Source organism: Bos grunniens, chromosome 3 (assembly GCF_055505025.1).
Source record: "Bos grunniens cultivar Pamir isolate PY7600 chromosome 3, Bosgru_T2T1.0, whole genome shotgun sequence".
Classification (NCBI taxonomy): Eukaryota; Metazoa; Chordata; class Mammalia; order Artiodactyla; family Bovidae; genus Bos; species Bos grunniens.
This window is the reverse complement of record NC_141167.1, coordinates 909,125-926,887: the sequence shown is the minus strand read 5'-3', so window position 1 is coordinate 926,887 and position 17,763 is coordinate 909,125. Positions and strand designations below refer to the sequence as shown.

General features: G+C 61.9%; 2 protein-coding genes across 7 annotated transcripts in view; one reads left to right on the top strand and one right to left on the bottom strand.

Moving 5' to 3' along the window:
* Nucleotides 1–1,036, bottom strand: part of THAP4 (THAP domain containing 4) — a 35,984-nt gene extending 34,948 nt beyond the window's left edge. Inside the window, exon 1 of the mRNA XM_086374097.1 lies at nt 1,011–1,036. Coding sequence (XP_086230223.1) covers nt 1,011–1,021 — 11 coding nt within the window. The 5' untranslated portion in view covers nt 1,022–1,036. The remainder of the gene's footprint in view (nt 1–1,010) is intronic.
* ATG4B (autophagy related 4B cysteine peptidase) lies at nt 3–16,488 on the top strand. Of its 6 annotated transcripts, XM_086374199.1 has the most exons (14): nt 557–592; nt 4,514–4,745; nt 7,649–7,750; nt 7,879–7,950; nt 8,998–9,096; nt 9,461–9,562; nt 10,065–10,137; nt 10,642–10,721; nt 12,877–13,070; nt 13,341–13,419; nt 13,579–13,724; nt 14,356–14,412; nt 14,673–14,766; nt 15,381–16,488. In XM_086374199.1, the coding sequence occupies exons 5-14, from the start codon at nt 9,036–9,038 to the stop codon at nt 15,452–15,454; spliced, it is 960 nt and encodes a 319-aa protein (XP_086230325.1). In that variant the 5' UTR covers nt 557–592; nt 4,514–4,745; nt 7,649–7,750; nt 7,879–7,950; nt 8,998–9,035; the 3' UTR covers nt 15,455–16,488. The 6 variants fall into 6 exon arrangements, 5 of the variants coding, with proteins under 5 accessions (XP_086230303.1, XP_086230288.1, XP_086230295.1 ...); XM_086374177.1 differs by lacking the exons at nt 557–592; nt 4,514–4,745 and adding an exon at nt 3–136; XM_086374162.1 differs by lacking the exon at nt 4,514–4,745 and having other exon boundaries at nt 27–592.
* The last annotated feature ends 1,275 nt before the right edge of the window (nt 16,489–17,763 follow it).

Genomic DNA, 17,763 nt, shown 5'->3' with positions numbered 1-17,763 from the left:
GCGCGGCGACACGGCTGCGGGACGTGGGAGCCGGCCCCGCGGCCCCCGCCGTACGGCAAGATGGCGGCGCCCGGCCGCCCGCCGCCCGGCCGCCTGGCCCGGCTCTCGGAGCGCCCGAGGGCCCCGGCGCCAGGAGGTGCGCCGCCCGAGACGCGCGGGGCCGGGGGTGGGCGGGGGCGCCCCGGGCCTGCGGCGCCCGCCGGCGACATGGCGCCCGGGGCGCGTCCGTACGGCAAGATGGCCGCCCCGGCGGGCGCGCGCGCGCTGCCGGCCCGCCGCCCGCCCCGGCGCCCTGCGGCTCTCTAGCGCCGGCCTCCGCGGCCGCGGCGGGTCGCCGCAGGGATCCCCGGGGGCGCGACGCTGGCCGCCGGGAGGCCGAGCGCGCGGGCCCGGGCCGCCACGCCGGGCGCGCCGTACGCCAAGATGGCGGCGGCGCCGCGGCCGCGCACTTCCTACCCCGCACTTCCGGCCCCGCCCGCGCCCGCGCCGCGCGACCCGGATTGGCCCGGGCGGCGGCCCGTCGCGTCGCGCTGCGCAGCCGTCGGAGCGACGCCGCGCTCAGTCGGCGGCCCTGGAGCGAAGATGGACGCAGGTGAGGGCCGGCGGGGCGCGGGTCCGCCGGGGAGGCCCTCGCCGAGCCGCTGCGCGCCGGCGCCTAGGCTGCGGCCTCGCCGGCGCGGCGCGGGGCGGGGCGCGGGCCTGAGGCGGCGCGAGGCGCGGGCGTCGTCCCTGGGCGGCCGGCGCGGGGCTGACAGCCCGGTCAGGGTCGGCGTATCTGGCGACCCGGCGGCCGCTCCCGGGGGCCCGAGGGCGGCCGGGACGAGCAGGGGCGGCGCGGGGCGCGGACGGGGGCGCCGGGTGGTGCGGCGGGGCCGGCGAAGCCGGTCTCTGACGCGGCGACGGGAAGCTTTTGTCCCCCCCACCCCCGCCGGGAGTTAAGAAGGGGAAACTTCAACTCTCACAAAGTTCCGTGGGTAGGCTGCAGGCGAGCGGCATACTTCAGTACTCACAACGCACGCATGTTTTCCTCTTCAAATTCAGTAACCAATAAATGATTCCAGCGTTCCCCGTGATTGAAAGGACAGACTGACTCCGCCTCATCGTGTTTCAAGTTCTTGGGAGCTTCACAGCAATGCGGAGTGTGTGGGGACTGGGTTGGGAGGGCGTGCGCGCATCCGTGTGTCTGTGTGTATCTGTGTGTGTGTGCTGTTTCCGTGTCTTTTCATTGTGTTTCTGCTGCGGAGCGGACACTTCTTTAATTTTTGCTGGCACGCTGTTGGGGATCTTTGTCCAGTATCCTTGAAAGCATTCTTACACCTTGAAAGGCCTTCTTTTTCCATCCCACAGCGGGGTTACTCCTTTTATAAAATGTGTAGGAAGTGATCTGTGTTAAGAACCCTCCCAACGGTACAGACTCTCCTCTGGCTGAATTCCCCCTGTCATCCTGGATGACATTGTTTTTGCTTCATTTTTCTCTTCTTGAACAGCAGCTGCAATGGGCATTTACTGGACTCTCAGTTTGGAAGCTGTGACATAAACCTTTATGGCCAATATTTCACTGATTTGTGGCATCTTGTCAGTTCAACGTGTTAGGTAGTAGAAGGAGATGGTAGGCATGATTCCCAAAATGTGATGTTAGCCAAATGTGTCGTGAAGCTGTTTAAAACAAAAAGGACTACGCCCCTGGATGGGGGAAGGAATAGAATTATTTACTTACTAAGACCATTCCTTGAGAGACTCGGTTAGGGTGGAAAGCACAGTTTTATGGTGGTCGTTTTACCTTGAACGTGGAAGCCTTCCTGTTCAAGTTAAGAGCGGCCACATGATGGAGGCTTCATGGAACCCTGATCCCTGCTTCAAAGCAGAGATGTTTGCATGTGAAGGCCTCTGCTGATGCTGATAGAAATGTCTGTGACTCTAGGGTGTGGGGGTCAGTTTTCTTTCTGACCTGATGCTGTGCGTCCTTTGGGATCGTTAATGTCCAGCCTGCCCTGATTTCCGGAGTCCTTACAGGTTCTGCCTTCCTGGCCAAACGTTATGCAGTTCCGGTGGTTTTTACAGTCATCCGTTCAATAGCTGTGTTTATTAGTGAGTGTGGGTTTGTGTCTGGCATTGTTCTACATCTTGTGACTAGAGAAGTGAACGAAATAGATAAAAAGTGTGTCCTGACTGACATGTTAGACGTGACACCCACAGTGTGGCTCGTGGGAGAGTGCTGTGGGCCCAGCAGGAGGGAGTTGGAATCATCAGGATGGCCTGGAAAGATCTCACCACAGAGGCAGCCAGTTTTGACTGGGACTCAAAAGCAGTGCAGGGGGAAGGGCATGTGGCCTGCTCTGGCAGCGACCAGTGGCCTGGGCGCAGTGGGTGGGAGTGAGCGAACTGAAGGCGGGGCAGCGACAAGGTCTGGTCATGGGCCTTGTTGGCTCGTGGGCATGTGAGTGGGACGGGGCTGCTTTGGGGGCTTTTTCAAGGAGGAGTAACGTGACTCGCACTGGCTGCTCTGCTGCAGAGGAGCAGAAGGCCCGTCAGGAGGCTGCAACAGTGAGCCACGCGCGAACCTGGAGGGCTGGGTCCTCGTGGGGAGAGGGGGTTGAAATCTGGTGCCTCTGCAGGTTGGGGCAGGAGGACTGTGGTGGTGGGAAGTGTGCAGGCCAGCCGCGGGATGGGAGGGGTTTGAAATACCGCGGTCTGTGGCCTGAGCTGGGAGATGCAGGGAGGCCCGGGGAGCTCTACGTGCTAGGGAGGTGTTAGGAGGGGGTCTTGCAGGGGCTAAGAGTGAGGCGCCTGCTGGACATCCGTGTCGTATCGTCCAAAGGGCCTCGGGTCTGCAGGCCTGGAGCTGAGGGCGGAGGCCTGGGCTGGAGGTAGAAGTGTGTGGGGCCGGTCTGAGCAAGGTCTCTAAGGGCCTGAGTGGGAGGGGAGGCGGGGCTGGATGCCCAGGGCTGCTGCTGGGCTGCAGGCAGCAGGCAGACCCCAGGCCTGTCCTCACAGCCCGCTCTGGTTGGCACTGAACATGCTGTCGGCTCCTTGAGGACAGAGTTGGTGTCTGGTGCTTCATCTTTGGGCTTTGCCTTTGTCTGACAGGTGGTTGGTGATGGAAGAAGCAGAACTTGAGTTGCTGGGGATGCACACGGTCCTGTCCTGTAGGTGTTCCCGGGCTGCAGGGTTTGTGTATAATGGAAATCCGCGTGTTGGTGTAACGTGTAGGGGATGAGGAGGGCAGTCAGGCTCACTGAAGGCCGGCTGGAGTCCCTTCTCTCTGGTGTGTTCACTAAAGTGGCCTGGGCAGTGTCCTGGTGCCCCTAAAGTTCCAGCTTTTCTTTCCTTCCATTGATTTCCTTCCTTTGCTTCCTTTTTTCATTGAGAACTTTTGTTCAGTTGCTCAGTCGTGTCCCACTCTTTGTGGCCCCATGGACTGCATCAAGCCAGGCTTCCCTGTCCATCAGCAACTCCCGGAGCTTGCTGAAAGTCATGTCCATCGAGTCGGTGATGCCATCCAACCATCTCATCCTCTGTCATCCCCTCTCCTCCTGCCTTCAATCTTTCCCAGCATCAGGCTCTTTTCTAATGAGTTGGCTCTTTGCATCAGGGGCCAAAGTACTTAAGCTTCAGCATCAGTCCTTCCAGTGCCAGCATTTTCGTATAAACGATTTGGGATTTGAAAAAAACTAACTACTTGCAAACTCGTTATTTTAAATATAAGCATCTTTGTGGAAGAAAAGAAGGGAGGACCCGTCTTTTGGTTTTATTCTAAAAGCATATGTAACACGTGTTTATAAGGTGTAACACGTGTTTATAAGATATAATCTCAGAAACATACATGTTTTGGAAAAACATCTTTGAAGTGTGGTACATTACACTAAGCTCTAAAGAATTCTAATGGTGCATATTTTTTGTGCTTTTCCCTGGTTGAGTTACCGTGTAATTGAGACTAAGTTATCTGGTTACGTTTACTGAGTACAGTTTGCTATTTTTCAATCATGTTAATAACGTTAAATTGAAACATTTAAAAATAGAATTGCCATCCTATTAGTGGACTTTCTGCTTTCTCTTCCTGGTGAGATCAGGGACACCCTTGGGAAGAAGAGGTGACTGGGTGGAAAAAAATGCTTTTAAAAGCCTTTCTCAAAGAGGACAGTGCATGTCTTGCTTCTCCTGTGTCTTCTTCAAATCAGAGTCACTGCCCGAGCGTCTGGAGACTGGCATTCTTTGGGAAGTCGGGCTCCTTTTAGCTCAGGAGGTGTGTGAGCTTCATAGATGAGGATCCCAGGTTCCCCTTGCGGGTCTGTGTTGTGAGACGAGGCTGCCTCCGGGCCGAGTGTGGAGGCTGCTGGTCCTCAGCCGGTGGAGCCGGTCAGTCTGAGGATGAGTCAGGGTAGGAACTTCTGAGGATGGACTCCTCTTGTGGATCAGGCTGCATGAGGCTTAGTGATTGTGAAGGTTCATTTAAAAATGGAAGGTGTCGGGGTTTCCATCGCAGTCTTTGCTGACCTTGTGTTCTGCCCTCCAGAAGCATGGAACACACTTGGGCTAAATCAGTACTGAAAACGAGCAGCGGTGGTGTTCAGCTCGCGGAGGGCGATTGAGTTTCCTCGGACACGCCTCACGGCCTGAGCTCACGGGGAGGGACCCGGAGGTGCTAAGCACCGGGCTGGGGTCCCGCGGACAGAGTTGGCCACTCGCCCTCGTTCCTAAGTGAACAAACGGAGGCTCAGAATTGTGAGTCGTGTGTCGGCCAGCAGGTGGGTTCTCTGTTTCCAGAGTCTGATCTCAATAGAAAGTCGAACAGCAGAAGTGACTGGAATTCGGAGAGGTCTGTCCTTCCTTCACTGCAGAGGCTGAGCCTCAGGTCAGGGGTTGCCAGGGGCTTGTGGCGGGTGTCGGGGGCAGGAGGGTTGGCCTGTACCCCCAAGGCTGAGAAGCCCTTGGCTCTGCCTCTCTGGCCACAGCTGCAGGTCCATGAACTCCATGCTGGCGCCGGGGGCGGGCCTGTTCTTGGGGCCAGGGCTTGTCAGGTCACCTGGGTGGCCGGGCTAATTCTGGAGGACGTTGGCCCGGGTGTCGCAGCTCGGACTGTGGAGATGGGTGTGCTGCCCTCCCTGCGCCCCCCTGGGAGGACCAGGGCTCGTTGCATGTGCTGATCCATTCTCTCTTTAGCTCCTGCTTTGCCAGCGAGTTAACTGGCATAGGGGAGAAGGGTGTGGGCTGAGACCACCGGGCGCTCCGCAGGGTGCAGAGAGGGGAGCTGGGCCTGGGGTGTCCTAGGCCGATGTCACAGGAGCCGTGACCTGTGCCCAGAAGGGTCCCGCCTCCAGGAGGAGCGGGAGGTGTGGGCTGCGGGACCCCTGGCGGCTTCCTGCCCATGTGGTCCCTTCAGGAACCTCGGGCAGTGAAGACTGCGAGGCTGCCCAGCCTGTAATGTTGTGAGTCACAGCGGGGGACTCGGTGACGTGTTAACAGGGAGGACACGTGTTTCCCCTTCCCTCTGAAGTTGGCTGTGTTGCCTATAAAGTCGGCGTCTTACCCTGAGAGCCGTGCCTGCTTCCTCGTGTGCCCCTTCTTGGGTGAGAACCCGCCCACTGCGGGCGCTGCTATCACCAGTGTTCAGAGCAGCCGCGCCCCCTTTTCTTGCTCACCTCGCTGGAAGCTGGCGTCTCCGGCGCACCCCAGGGCCCTCTGATGTGTGCGTGCCCCGCTGTCCTCAGAGTGCTCCAGGGCTTAGTAGGCAGGGCCGCCTCGGGTTCTGGCTGCGGGCCTGCAGGGTGAGCGCCACTGCCGCGCAGCGCTGCGGGCTGAGATCAGACAGGTCCTGTTGGCGCTGCACCCTTGGAGTCATCGTGGCAGGCGTGAGTCCACAGGTGTGTAAGCCTTGAGGTCTGAGGCGGCCGTGCCCTCTGAAGATGTGGAGACGGCTTCCACAGGCAGAGACGCAGATGTGTTCTCTGAGGAGACAGAGCTGCGGCTCATTGCTGCTAGGTTTTTATAATCATGTGCACAAACAAACAACTCTATGTGGAAAGGGCTAGAGAGAACCTTGGAGGTTAAATTATTAATCCTTGATTGCAAGCCAGCCTGGCGGACATGGGGGACACACGGACAAGGCAGGCCCTCAGAGCAGGGCAGCCTCGCCCGGGCCCTTGGGAGCCGCTGTGGAGGTACAGGGCCCCTCTGAGCCCGTGGGGTTTCGGGCGATGGGCAGGAGGCAGAGCTGGCTCCCAGCGTTGGGGGGTTCCTGGTGCGTGCTGAGCACACGGCCTCTCTTGCTGCCGGCGTGTGGTGTCGCGAGCGCTGTCCGCAGCCCTGGGAGCGCAGGTTGGCTGAGCAGCAGTGCAGCCGTTCAGGGCCAGCAGAGCACGTGCCTCTGTCCTTGACGTTGGTGACGCACGCCGATCTTGGAGTCCTTTGTCTGCCGGCCTCTCGTGAACCCTTCTCAGGAAGGGCTCAGGGCTGCATCCCGGCTGTGCTGCCGGGACATGTTCTGGGTGATGGGTGAGGAGCTTTCCCCACCCAGAGGCTGACTGTGTGCCGGGGCACCCCCAGCCGTGGGGGCCCCACAGGGACCTGCGCCCCTCTGCCTGCCTTTCCTGGGGCTGGGGGTGCCGGCAGGACGCTATGAGGCGCCAGGACTCCGGACAAAGAAACGCAGGTGAGTCGGCACAGACTGCTTCTGCAAGGAGGCACGAGGCTGCAGCTGATGCTTTACGTTTTGTGGGCTTTGGATTGTTTGTTTTAGTAAATTGTTGTTTACTAAAAGGTAGGGCTGTTATTGAAAAATAAAATCAAGTGTGGGAGAAGCTCATTCCACGTCTTTGATTTTCCGGAGAGCTGAGTGGAGGTGCATGTGGACGGGGTGGGGGCGCTGTTGGAGCTGGTGAGGTGGCAGCCGGGAGCAGGGTGCCCGGGATGCCCCGTGGGCCTCGCCCCGTGGGTGGTGGATGAGCTGCTGCGTTGGGAGCCCAGGGCAGAGGGAGGGTGTCCGCCGGCCTCCGGCTTCTCTGAAGCTGCGCCATGGGCCGCAGGTGGACACAGTGCACACGCAGCTCCGCGGGAAGCGGGGGTTGTACCCTGGGTTCCAGGGCGCCCGCAGCCCCGGGGCCCCACGCTGCTGTCTGGAGTGGCGCCCTGCCGGGTAAGGTGGCCCAGCCAGACTGCTGCTGCTCCGCCTCGCGTGCCGTCCAGACCAGCCCCACGTGCAGAGACGGAGGTCTGGGCCCGTCTATTTGTCTTTTAGGTTCGAGTCTGAAACAGGGGCTTGATGTGTTAGTCGCTGGGTCGTGTCCGACTCTCTGTGGCCTTGGGGACTGTAGGTGCCGGTTCCCTGTGTCTGTGGAGTTCTCCATGTGGGAACGCTGGAGTGGGTAGCCGTGCCTTCTCCAGGGGATCTTCCTGGCCCGGGGATCAAACCCGCGCCCCGTGCACTGCGGGTGGCCCCTGTGCTGTGGGGGCCACTCCTCCCGCCCCTCTGTGCCTGGGCCTGGCCCTGGCCCCTGCTCCCTAGCACCGAGCACCCCCTTCTTCATGTGGTGGCTGTGCAGAGGCCCCAAACTCCACGTGGGCTCTCTGTACAGAGACGCTGTGCATGATCTCTGATCCTCGTTTATAAAATCAGGAAACGGCCATCAGAGTGTGTCTTTGGTTTCCATAGCTACCCTGACCTACGACACGCTCCGATTTGCTGAGTTTGAGGATTTCCCTGAGACCTCGGAGCCTGTCTGGATCCTCGGGAGGAAGTACAGTGTCCTCACAGGTACGGCCCTGCCGAGCTGCCCTCCTCTCCTGCAGAAAGCGGCATGGTGGTCAGTTGTCTGTGACTTCCCGAGACACAGGCCTGGGCGCTTACTGCCGTGTGTGCATGTCCCTTCTCTCATTCTCTAGAAAAGGACGAGATCTTGGCCGATGTGGCATCGAGACTCTGGTTTACGTACAGAAAGAACTTCCCGGCCATCGGTGAGTACCGCCTGCTGCAGCGAGTGCTTTGAGCAGGAAGCACAGAGCTCAGCGCCAGGGCTTGTCCCTGGTGTCGCCCTCAGGCAGCTTTCTGGCTGCAGAGCTCGGCCGCAGCCTGGGGTCCCGGTCCTGCCGCACCGGGGATGCTTTCGACAGTGGCCACGCTTGCTCCCCGGGGCCTGGGGCCTGGCGATGAGCCACGCCTGCTGTTGGCAGTGCAGAGCGGAGCGCGGCCGGAAGCGCGTGGCCCCTCTTGGTGCTGAGGCCACCTCTGCTCCTGGAGGCCCCGGGCCTCCGCGATGGGCCCGGGTTGGAGCTGGCAGCGCTGTGGGTTGGGCGCTGGGAAGCCCTGGTCGCGCCCCTCAGCTGCCCTGGTGGGTCCGCTCTTGGTTGTAGGCCCTGAAGGGCAAGGCGGGGCTCCTAGCTGTGTCCCTGGCGGCCAGTCTCCATCAGCTCCCTCCTCAGGGGGCTGCTGTCTGTCCCCAGAGCTCGGGAGCCGGGGGCACCTCCCTGTCCCGGGGCTGCATCCTGCCGCAGGCTCATCAGACACCTCAGGCTCGCTCTCGCTCCTGCTGGGCCCCCATGGGGCTGGAGCCACTGGGCGGGCGGCGCTGTCTGAGCCCCAGGGAAGGGCAGCTGGCGGCAGCCTGCGTGAGTGGCCGTCGGGGGAGCTCAGCGGCTCTCCCGGCCGTGGTCTGTGCCACTGACCGCAGCACGAGACCACCGTGCGGTGGGGCGACCCGCGTGCTGCCGAGGCTGCAGCTGCAGGCGCTCGGCCCGCTCTGAGCCTGCCCTCTGCGGCAGGCCGTGTCCGCTGTGCGTCTGCGAGCCGCGGGGCCTGTCGCACATCTGGGGACGCCGCTCCCACTCTGCATCACTCGTGAGGCTGAGGTCTCTTTGCGTGTGTCTAGGTGTTCTGTTTCTCTGAGACTTTTTCACACATTGTCCCCTAACGAGGGGAGTGAGGGCATTTCCCTCAGCGGGAGCGGGTCGTTGGCGGGCCCGGCCTTGGTCTGACGTGCGCGCCTCTCTCGCCCTCCACGGCAGGGGGCACCGGCCCCACCTCGGACACGGGCTGGGGCTGCATGCTGAGGTGCGGACAGATGATCTTCGCCCAGGCCCTGGTGTGCCGGCACCTGGGCCGCGGTGAGTCTCTGCGAGTCGGCACGTTCTCGGGGGGCAGGGGGCATCGCCGTGCACTCCGGGGCTTCGGGGTTTTCTTTGTAACGACCGAGAAGTTTCCGTTGATTAAAGAAAGCGGCTCTGACGACGCTCGTAAGCGTTTGTGTTTCAGAAGTCGTCTCTAAAGCACTGAGCCAGTCTCCATTTCTGTGTGCGTCTGCTTTGACGCGTTGGCGTGTGTATGTTTGAAACCCTGAAGAACGCAGTTCTCCCGCTGAGGGAGTCTCTCGGGAAGTATGGGCACCACCTGTGTTGTGAGAGCCTTATGACAACGGCGGCCGCTTGCCTGTGTTTGGGGAAACTGAACTCGTGTGTCTATCCCCCATAGACTGGAGGTGGACGCAGCGGAAGAGGCAGCCGGACAGCTACTGCAGCGTCCTGCAGGCGTTCCTGGACAGGAAGGACAGCTGCTACTCCATTCATCAGATAGGTGGGGGGCGCGGCACGTCGGGCGTGGGCCTCGAGGGCGCCTCTGTTGTGAGAGCTGGGGTTCCATGCGGCTCTCTGCCCGAGCTCACGTGCTGTCAGCCTGGCGTTGGTGAACAGCAGCTTGCAGGCCTCGCAGGCTGCTCCTTGGCGCCCCGCGATGGCAGCACTGCCTGTCCAGACGCCCCGCAGTCTTGGCCAGCTTGTCTCGTCCTGCCTCCACCCACGTGGACGGGGCGGAGCTCTGTGCTCACTGACCTGAGCTCCGCCTCAGTCCGCTCCCCCAACTGGGCTAGGGTTGGGGTCTGAGGGGGGTGCACCTTGAAGAGAAGGGTGTCCCTGCGGGCGGCGGTGGCGCATCCTGGCGCCAGGCAGGAGCTCCTGTGAGGCAGGCTTCTTGGCCAGCGTTCCCAGGCCACACGGCCCGCACGGCCTCTGGGATGGGGAGTAGGAGGGGTTTCGGGACGCGGAGGGGGGTGAGGGTCGCTAACCTCTGTTTCCTGCAGCACAAATGGGAGTCGGCGAGGGCAAGTCCGTCGGCCAGTGGTACGGGCCCAACACCGTCGCCCAAGTCCTCAAGTACGTGCCCAGGCTGCTCACACTCGCCCGGGCCTCTGCCGCCGAAGGAAACGAGGGCTCTCTTGCTCTCTTGGCCTTTTCAGGACCCTCAGAAGGGTCCTCAGAGGTCACCGTGCCGAGGGGTCTTAGGAGACGGAATCTGTTTTTAGTGAGGGTGTGTCCACCTGGGTCCTGGGAGCCCCTGCAGAGCCCCCAGATTAGACAGAGCCCCCTCCTCTCAGGCTGTGACTCCTCAGCCACAGGCGCCCGCCCAGCACGGCGCCTCCCACTGTGCTGTCAGCTCGGCGTGTCGGGGGCGCAGGCTGGGCTGATTGGGGTGGCCGGGCTGCCTCAGGCTTGGCAAGGCCTGGGCTGGGCTTTTGACTCTTGCCCGTGTGCTGGCCTAATTGGGAAGTGGCTCCCTGAACGGCTCCTCGCGCGACCTCCCCTGCACAGCTGCGGCTGGCAGAGGCCAGGAGGCTCGAGCCGGGCAGGCTCATCGGGGTGTCCTCCCCTCCCCGGTAGGAAGCTGGCTGTCTTCGACACCTGGAGCGCCCTGGCTGTGCATGTGGCAATGGACAACACAGTGGTGATGGCGGATATCAGTGAGTGAGTGGGCTCCGGGCAGGGCAGGAGGGCGCTGGGCGCCCTGCTTCTGCGTCTGGGGTGGAGTTTTCGGTGCCCGTGTTCTGGGCCTGCGTGCGCTCTGATGCCCCATGAGGAATGCCACAGCATCTTCCTGGCCCCCAGATGCTGTGAGAGGTTTAGAATTCCGAGGAGCACCCAGACTCACAAGGTCTAGAGGCAGAGCTGTGGTCTGCCTGTCGTCACTGAGGGAGGAGCAGGGTTCAGACGCTGACAGTGTGAACGGGGCTGAGGGAGAGCAGAGTTCAGACGCTGACGGTGTGAACGGGGCTGGGACCCACAGGCAGGGGCCTGTCAGGGTGCGGGGCGGGCCGTGTGGGGTGCGCGAACTGCTCCTGTCTTGGGCCAGGTGTGGGTGGACCCCGCGCCAGCAGGAAGGTGTCCTCCTCACAGAAGGGCCTCTTGGTTGGCAAAGCAGAACTCAGATAAAGTTGAGAGACGGCGCAGCAGGGCAGCTGTGTCCATGGGGCGGTAGCGTGAGCTAATGCGGAGCAGGCAGGGGAAAAGGACAGGATCTGAACTGTCTAGAAACGTCAAGCTTTCTATCTCAGCTTTTGGGTTGAAAAAGTCAAGCTTAAAGGTTACCTGTCAGAAGTTGACATGTACAAAACTCAGGGAAGAGTATACACCTTTAGTGCTGGTGATGGCACAGTGAACGGTGATGGAATGAAGTGTAGTTCAGGAGCCTAGGAAAAGACTGGTAACAGTGATGGAAGGACCTTCGGAAGTGCAGTGTAGAGAGAATGCTTTAGAAGGAGGTGCGGTAGAACGACTACCTTTTAGAGCTGGCTGTCTGCAGCAGTGTGCACGTTACCAGCAACTGTGTCAGGGGTAAGGAGAAGCCCAGAAATCTGTGTTTGGAAATCAGGAGGGGAGAGCCTGATGCCGACCCGTGTGTGGGTTTTCCCAGCCCAGCAGTTCCGCGACGCCCGTCTGCAGGCCCCCCTGACACACACACCCCCACTGAAGACCCCAGGGCGAGTCCAGGTGGTGGACTTGTGCTTCCGACGGACTGGCTGGAGGCTCCATGACCCTGTCCTCGGGTCCGTGACTTTGCTGGAGCAGCTGGGAGACTCAGGAGCACTTTACTCACGAGAGCACGGGCGTACCCAAGGATAGGACTCAGGCAGCCAACGGGAGAGACACCTGAAGTCCTTTCAGCGTTTATGGGGGCGGCACTAACAGGCCCGAGGGTCCAGGTTGTCGTCTACTGGCGACTGAACACTCCCTTCTCTGGAGCAGCGTGGAGGGGCGCCTGCATCCAGCCCCTCCCTCAGAGCTCTCCAGAGCCCCCAGTAACAACCGGGGATGGCTCCATGGCACTCCTCACTCAGGAAGGTCTGAGGGTTTGGAGGCACCTGCTCAGGACTCACCCCTGACCCCTTCTGATTAGCAAGGGGACTCAAGAGGGTGTTTGATGGGCTCTGAGGAGGTACCCAGTAGGGCCTGACTCTCCAGTGCACACATCCCTACCTTGGGTATCTGTTGGCACTCTGCGAGCAAGTAGATTCATGGATCTTTTTTTTAATTTAAGGTGTTTTCCCTTTGGGTCATGACTCGCCGTCCCAGACTTGGCTGGCTCCTTGACTGCCCAGGCGTGTGTGCTGTCGTAGGCCCCCTCCTGGCGTTCTCTCACCCTGTACTTTTGGCCCCTTAGTGGGGAAGGGTGTCCAGGAGCCACGGCTGGGTGCCTGGGCGCTTGTGGCTGCTGGAGGGTCTTCTACACTGAACTCGGGAGTAAGCCTGTTCCCTGAGGGATTAGCGGTGTGTTTAGACAGAAGGAAAAGAAAGAAACGTTTCTGCTTGATGCTGCCCTTGCTGAGGGGGCCGCGGGCCTGCGGTCAGCGCTGCATCCGCCTGGCTGGTGGCTTCCCAGGCGCATGTGAGTGTGCTCTCACACTAGTCTGTGTGTATGCTGTATTTCACAGTAGAAGTTTCCAGTTGGGCACACGTAGGAAGCATGCGCTCTCTCTGTCCCTGTAGCGGCAGGCTTATCTGAGGCTCAGTTTCCAGGGCTGAGCTGTTCTTGACCCACTGGACTGTTCACAGCTGTGTTTTAGCGGTGGACTCGCACCTCCTCCCTTGCAGCCCCTGAGAACAGTTTGCCTCTTGCAGGGAGGTTATGCAGGAGCAGCCTTCCCTGTGCCGGGGCCGAGGCCTTCCCCGCAGACTCCGAGCGGCATTGCAACGGCTTTCCGGCAGGGGCCGAGGGCGGCGGGCACGCGGCACCCTGGAGACCCTTGGTGCTGCTCATCCCGCTGCGCCTGGGGCTGGCAGACGTCAACGCGGCCTACGCGGGCACACTCAAGGTGGGTCTGTGCCGGCATCTCCCCTCCTGCGGCCGGGGCCGCTGCTTCCCGGAGCCCCCTGCTGTCCCCTCTCTGCCCCCTGGGTCGTGCCGGCTCCTCCCTACAGCGGCTGGGCCAACCCCTTGTGCGGCTGCTTGCTGCCCTGCTGTCCCCTTCGCCCTGCCTGGGGCTCCCGCGAAGGACCTGCGCCTCAGGGTCGGGAGCCGCGCTCTATGAGGCGGTGCTCGCAGCCCCGCGGGGAGCCCCTGCTCACAGCCCTGCTCCCTGCAGCACTGCTTCCGGATGCCCCAGTCCCTGGGCGTGATCGGAGGGAAGCCCAACAGTGCCCACTACTTCATCGGCTACGTTGGTGAGTGGGGGTCTGCTGTGGTTGAAGGAAGTGGGTGGTCCTCAGGGTGCCCCCCCCCCGCCCCTCCACTGGACACGAAGCCGCCTCCGCCAGGCCGGTGTGGCTTTGGGGGCTGCGGTGGGGCTGCCCTGCCCTTGCTGACGCCCGCCGCCCACCCAGGGGAGGAGCTCATCTACCTGGATCCCCACACCACGCAGCCAGCCGTGGCGGCTGCTGACCGCTGCCCGGTCCCGGACGAGAGCTTCCATTGCCAGCACCCGCCGGGCAGGATGAGCATCGCGGAGCTCGACCCGTCTATCGCCGTGGTGCGTCCCCCGTGTCCCGCCATCGGCGCTGTCCTGCTGCTGCTGCAGGAGGGAGGCCCCCTGCTCCCGTAATTTCACCGTCGTGCGCTTAGTGTGACGTCAGGCAGTTCAGAGCCCAGAAGCGCGCAGAGCGGCTCCGGCCCCACCCCCTCACCGCACCCCTCCTCGGGCTCCCCACCCCGCGCGCTTCGTGCTCGGTTTCTGAGCTGCTGTGTCTGCCGGGTGGGCCTTAAGAGTGTACCTCCTCGCTCACGCTCTTCTGATGGCAAGGCGGGAAGGGTTGGTTCGGCTCAGAATACATTTGCGGGAGGCCAGGGACCCCTAGAAATCAGAACAACGTACCGGTCACCCAAGCCATGGACACGAGGCATTCGGTCCTGAGAAGGGGCGACCCCAGACGCACTGCCTGTGGGTCTGGGTCACTCCCAGAGGCCCGTGGCCCCGGGGAGGGCGTTGGCAGGGGTCTCACAGGAGCCCGTGTGAGCTCGTCAGAACGAGGCCGGGTCTGAGGCCGTCTGGGCGGAGGGGGGTGGGCACCGCAGCCGGACAGCAAGGCAGGCCCGGCATGTCCAGGGTGCACCTGAGGGCCCGCGGGCCGGGTGGCCCCACTTACGGCGCGTGTTGGTTGCAGGGGTTCTTCTGTGAGACCGAGGATGACTTTAACGACTGGTGTCAGCAAGTGAGAAAGGTGGGTGGTGGCTCCCGTCCCGTGGGGTGTGGGCTGGAGGCTGGTCGGGGTCTGGGGTCCAGCCCCCGCCTCAGCTGCCCCGCCCTGTGTGGGGCCGCGCTTGCCTTGCCTGCCCCTGGACGCCCCGTCATGCTTGCTGTGGTCGCAGACCCCCTGGGATTCCCATCCCTGGGGTCGCCTGGGAAGGCCGCCTGGCCAGGTGGGTCCTGCCTCCGCTTGGCCCTCCCTGCGCCGTGGCCTGACGCGCACTCTGCCGACAGCTGTCCCTGCTGGGAGGCGCCCTGCCCATGTTTGAGCTGGTGGAGCAGCAGCCTTCCCACCTGGCCTGTCCCGACGTCCTCAACTTGTCCTTAGGTGAGTCCAGAGGCCCCAGGGTCTCGTGCTGGGGTGCGGTCTGCCTGATGCTGCCCTCCCCTGCCTCCCCAGGGCCTGTTCTGCTGACCTGTGGCCTGAGCCCCAGGTGCAACTCCCTGGGGTTTTGTGAGGGGCCCCCAGGGGGCACACTATGTGTGTCCGCTTCATGCCTTCTCCCTGGGCTCCTGGGAGCCGGGACAGGCTAGGCTTTCTGCAGTGAAGCAGACTCTGGGGCTCTGTCCCTACAGCCCCGGGGTTCTGGGGGCACCTTCCCAGTATGAGTGGAGCTTGTGCAGAGGGGGTCCGCCTGGTGTGGCTAGGTGCCCTCCGGTGGGGGGCCCTCGTCCCTGAGTCTGAGGGCTGGGCTCTGCTGCCTGTTCGGACCCTGCCAGGAGCAGGGTGCCCCAGCTGGGCAGTCTGGGGTGCCCCGCCCCCCATCTGCATTCAGGCCTCCCTGACAGTCGGGCACCGGGCAGGACGTGCTCCTCACAGGACATGCGGGTGGGACGTGGGGTGAGGCCTGTGCACCCTCAGGCACTTGACCCTCAGCCCCACCCCCTAGACTTAGTGACGCATGCCTGCGTCTACCAAGGTTTTGTCTCGTTTTTTTCTAGACTCTTCTGACGCGGAGCGACTGGAAAGATTCTTTGACTCAGAAGACGAAGACTTTGAGATCCTGTCCCTCTGAGAGTCCTGCAGGTGGGGATGGTCTCACTGGCCCTGCAGGGGCGCTTGGCCGCCGCGTCTCGTCCACCCGCTGCCTGCCGCCCAGCGCCCCAGCCCAGCCGCCTCCACGTGACGGAAGCCCTGGGCGCGCGCTCCCGCCGCACTGCCAGCCCTGCCTGGCACCCCGTGCCCTCCTGGCCCGGCTGCTCACCTTGAAATTAAAGCCCTGTCTGAAGCTCCATGAAGGACATGGCTGCCGCTGGGCGTGTTCCTAGACAGGCTCTGAAGACGTAGTCTGCAGGGTGCCGTGGGAAAAGGGGCCAAGGACCATGGCGGGCGTCCCGCACTGGGAGGAGAGGCATGGGGGCGGGCAGTCAGGTCCAAAGATGTCGCTGCGTGCCGTGCCAAGCAGCAGTGCGGCCCGGCCGGAGCCCGGGAAGGCCACGGCCCGTGCTGCTGCTGCTTGTCCCGCCTGCTTCCCCCAGGGTGGGGGGCTTGCCGCCCCGGAGCACCCCCCACCTCACCCCTCGTCAGGGCCTCCCTCCCGATCGGCACAGCTTCAGATGGTTTGGGGCCTGAGGGTCAAGCCTGCTTGTGGCGTGAGGTGGGTGTGTCGCCCCTCATCGCAGGGGCACACCCAGACCTGCTCACACTGACCTGGGGCCGCCTGCCTCCTCTCAGCCTGTGTCCCACCCAGGAGTGCAGACCCGGCTGGGAGCTCAGGTGGGGGCGGCCTCCCTCCCAGGAGCCCCCAACTGCCCGCCACCCGGGGGGCAGCGGGCACCCTGCCCCTCAGGTGTTGTCCACCTAAGTTATTTCGTGTCCCTTATGTTTTCTCCCCTTCTCTGTCCCTCAGGCAGAGCTGGGGGTCTCTGTTCCCCCTGCCACTGGCGCGCAGGGTCTCTGCTCAGCCGGCAGCAGGGGTGCCTGACGGGGGACCACTGACCAGAGGGGGCTGTCTCGTGTGTTGGAAAAGGCTTATTGAAGAGTATCTACTCTTAGTCGTCTAGTTTGCGGTTCTTTACTGCAAATAATAAGTTTCAATAGAAAACAGAATTTGTCTGTGTCTTGATTTTCCTGGAGTTGTAATTGGATGTGGTGAGAACAAGGACAGTATTTTCTTTTTGTAAGGGCCCCTGGGAAGGACCTGGTGGGCACGCAGAGCGAGCTCGTGGTTCCCAGGCCTGGGCGGGCAGTGCCCCCTGCATGGACCTGCTCTGCGCGGTGTGCTGGTTCTCACCTTGTGTTGTTCAGTTGCTCAGTTGTGTCTGACTGTGACCCTGTAGACTGCAGCATGCCAGGCTTCCCTCCCTTCAGCATCTCCCAGTTTCCTCAGATTCATGTCCGTTGAGTCACTGATGCCATGCAAGCATCTCATTCCGTCACCCTCTTCTTTAGTCTCCAGTCTTTCTCAGCATCAAGGCCTTTGCTCCAGTTGGCTCTTTGCATCTGGTGGCCCAGGTACTGGAGCTGCAGCATCAGCATTGGTCCTCCCAGTGAGTATTCAGAACCGGTTGGATCTGCTTGCGGTCCAAGGGACTCTCAAGAGTGTCCAACACCACAATTTGAAAGCATTAATTCTTCAGCGGTCAGCCGCCTTTACGGTCCAACTCACATCTATGCACGACTACTGGAAAAACCACCCAGTGGCTCAGGAGTAAAGAATCCACCTACAATGCAGGAAAAACAGGTTCCATCCCTGGGTCGGGAAGATCCCCTGGAGGGCATGGCAAGCCTCTGCAGCATTCTTGCCTGGAGAATCCCATGGAAAGAGGAGCCTGGTGGGCTGCAGGCCACAGGGTCGCAGAGTTGGACACAACTGAAGTGGCTGAGCACCCTTTCCCTCATGTGGTTTGTGTTTAAACCAAGACATGCAGGGAGGTCAGACTCTGTTGCTCCCTCACGGGTGTGGAGTGGCCATGGTGCTGGGCGTTTGGCAGCTCCCTAAACAGCACCCTTTTGGGTGCCCAATGCCTCAGCTGGTCACCCCCAAGTGAGTCACCAGGAAGGACTGAGCAAGGCCACTTGCCACACCCAGGAGGTCCTGGTGGGAGTGCTGGAGCTACGCTGAGCCGTTCCACTCCCTGCTGTGGTGGGTTCACGGGGACCAGGGCCAGAGAGGAAGTGCTGTGGCCAGAGCCCGAGGCCTGGCTTCTAGAAGCAGCCCATTTGGCTTCTGGAGCCTCCACACTCCGGCTGAGGCTCCTCTTAGGACCCTGGAGGTCAGAGGTCAGCAGTGCTGTCCCCAGGGCCCTGGCTACGTCCCTTGTCCAGCTCCCACACCCCTGGCCCAACAGCCCACATGCACACACAGCATCGTCTCCCCTGACC

Coding starts and splice junctions, on each gene's coding strand:
- ATG4B (XM_086374162.1), top strand. CDS start 424: ATGGCGGCGGCGCCGCGGCCGCGCACTTCCTACCCCGCACTTCCGGCC. Junction 13,420..13,578: donor CTACTTCATCGGCTACGTTG/GTGAGTGGGGGT, acceptor CCGCCCACCCAG/GGGAGGAGCTCATCTACCTG. Junction 14,413..14,672: donor GGTGTCAGCAAGTGAGAAAG/GTGGGTGGTGGC, acceptor CTCTGCCGACAG/CTGTCCCTGCTGGGAGGCGC.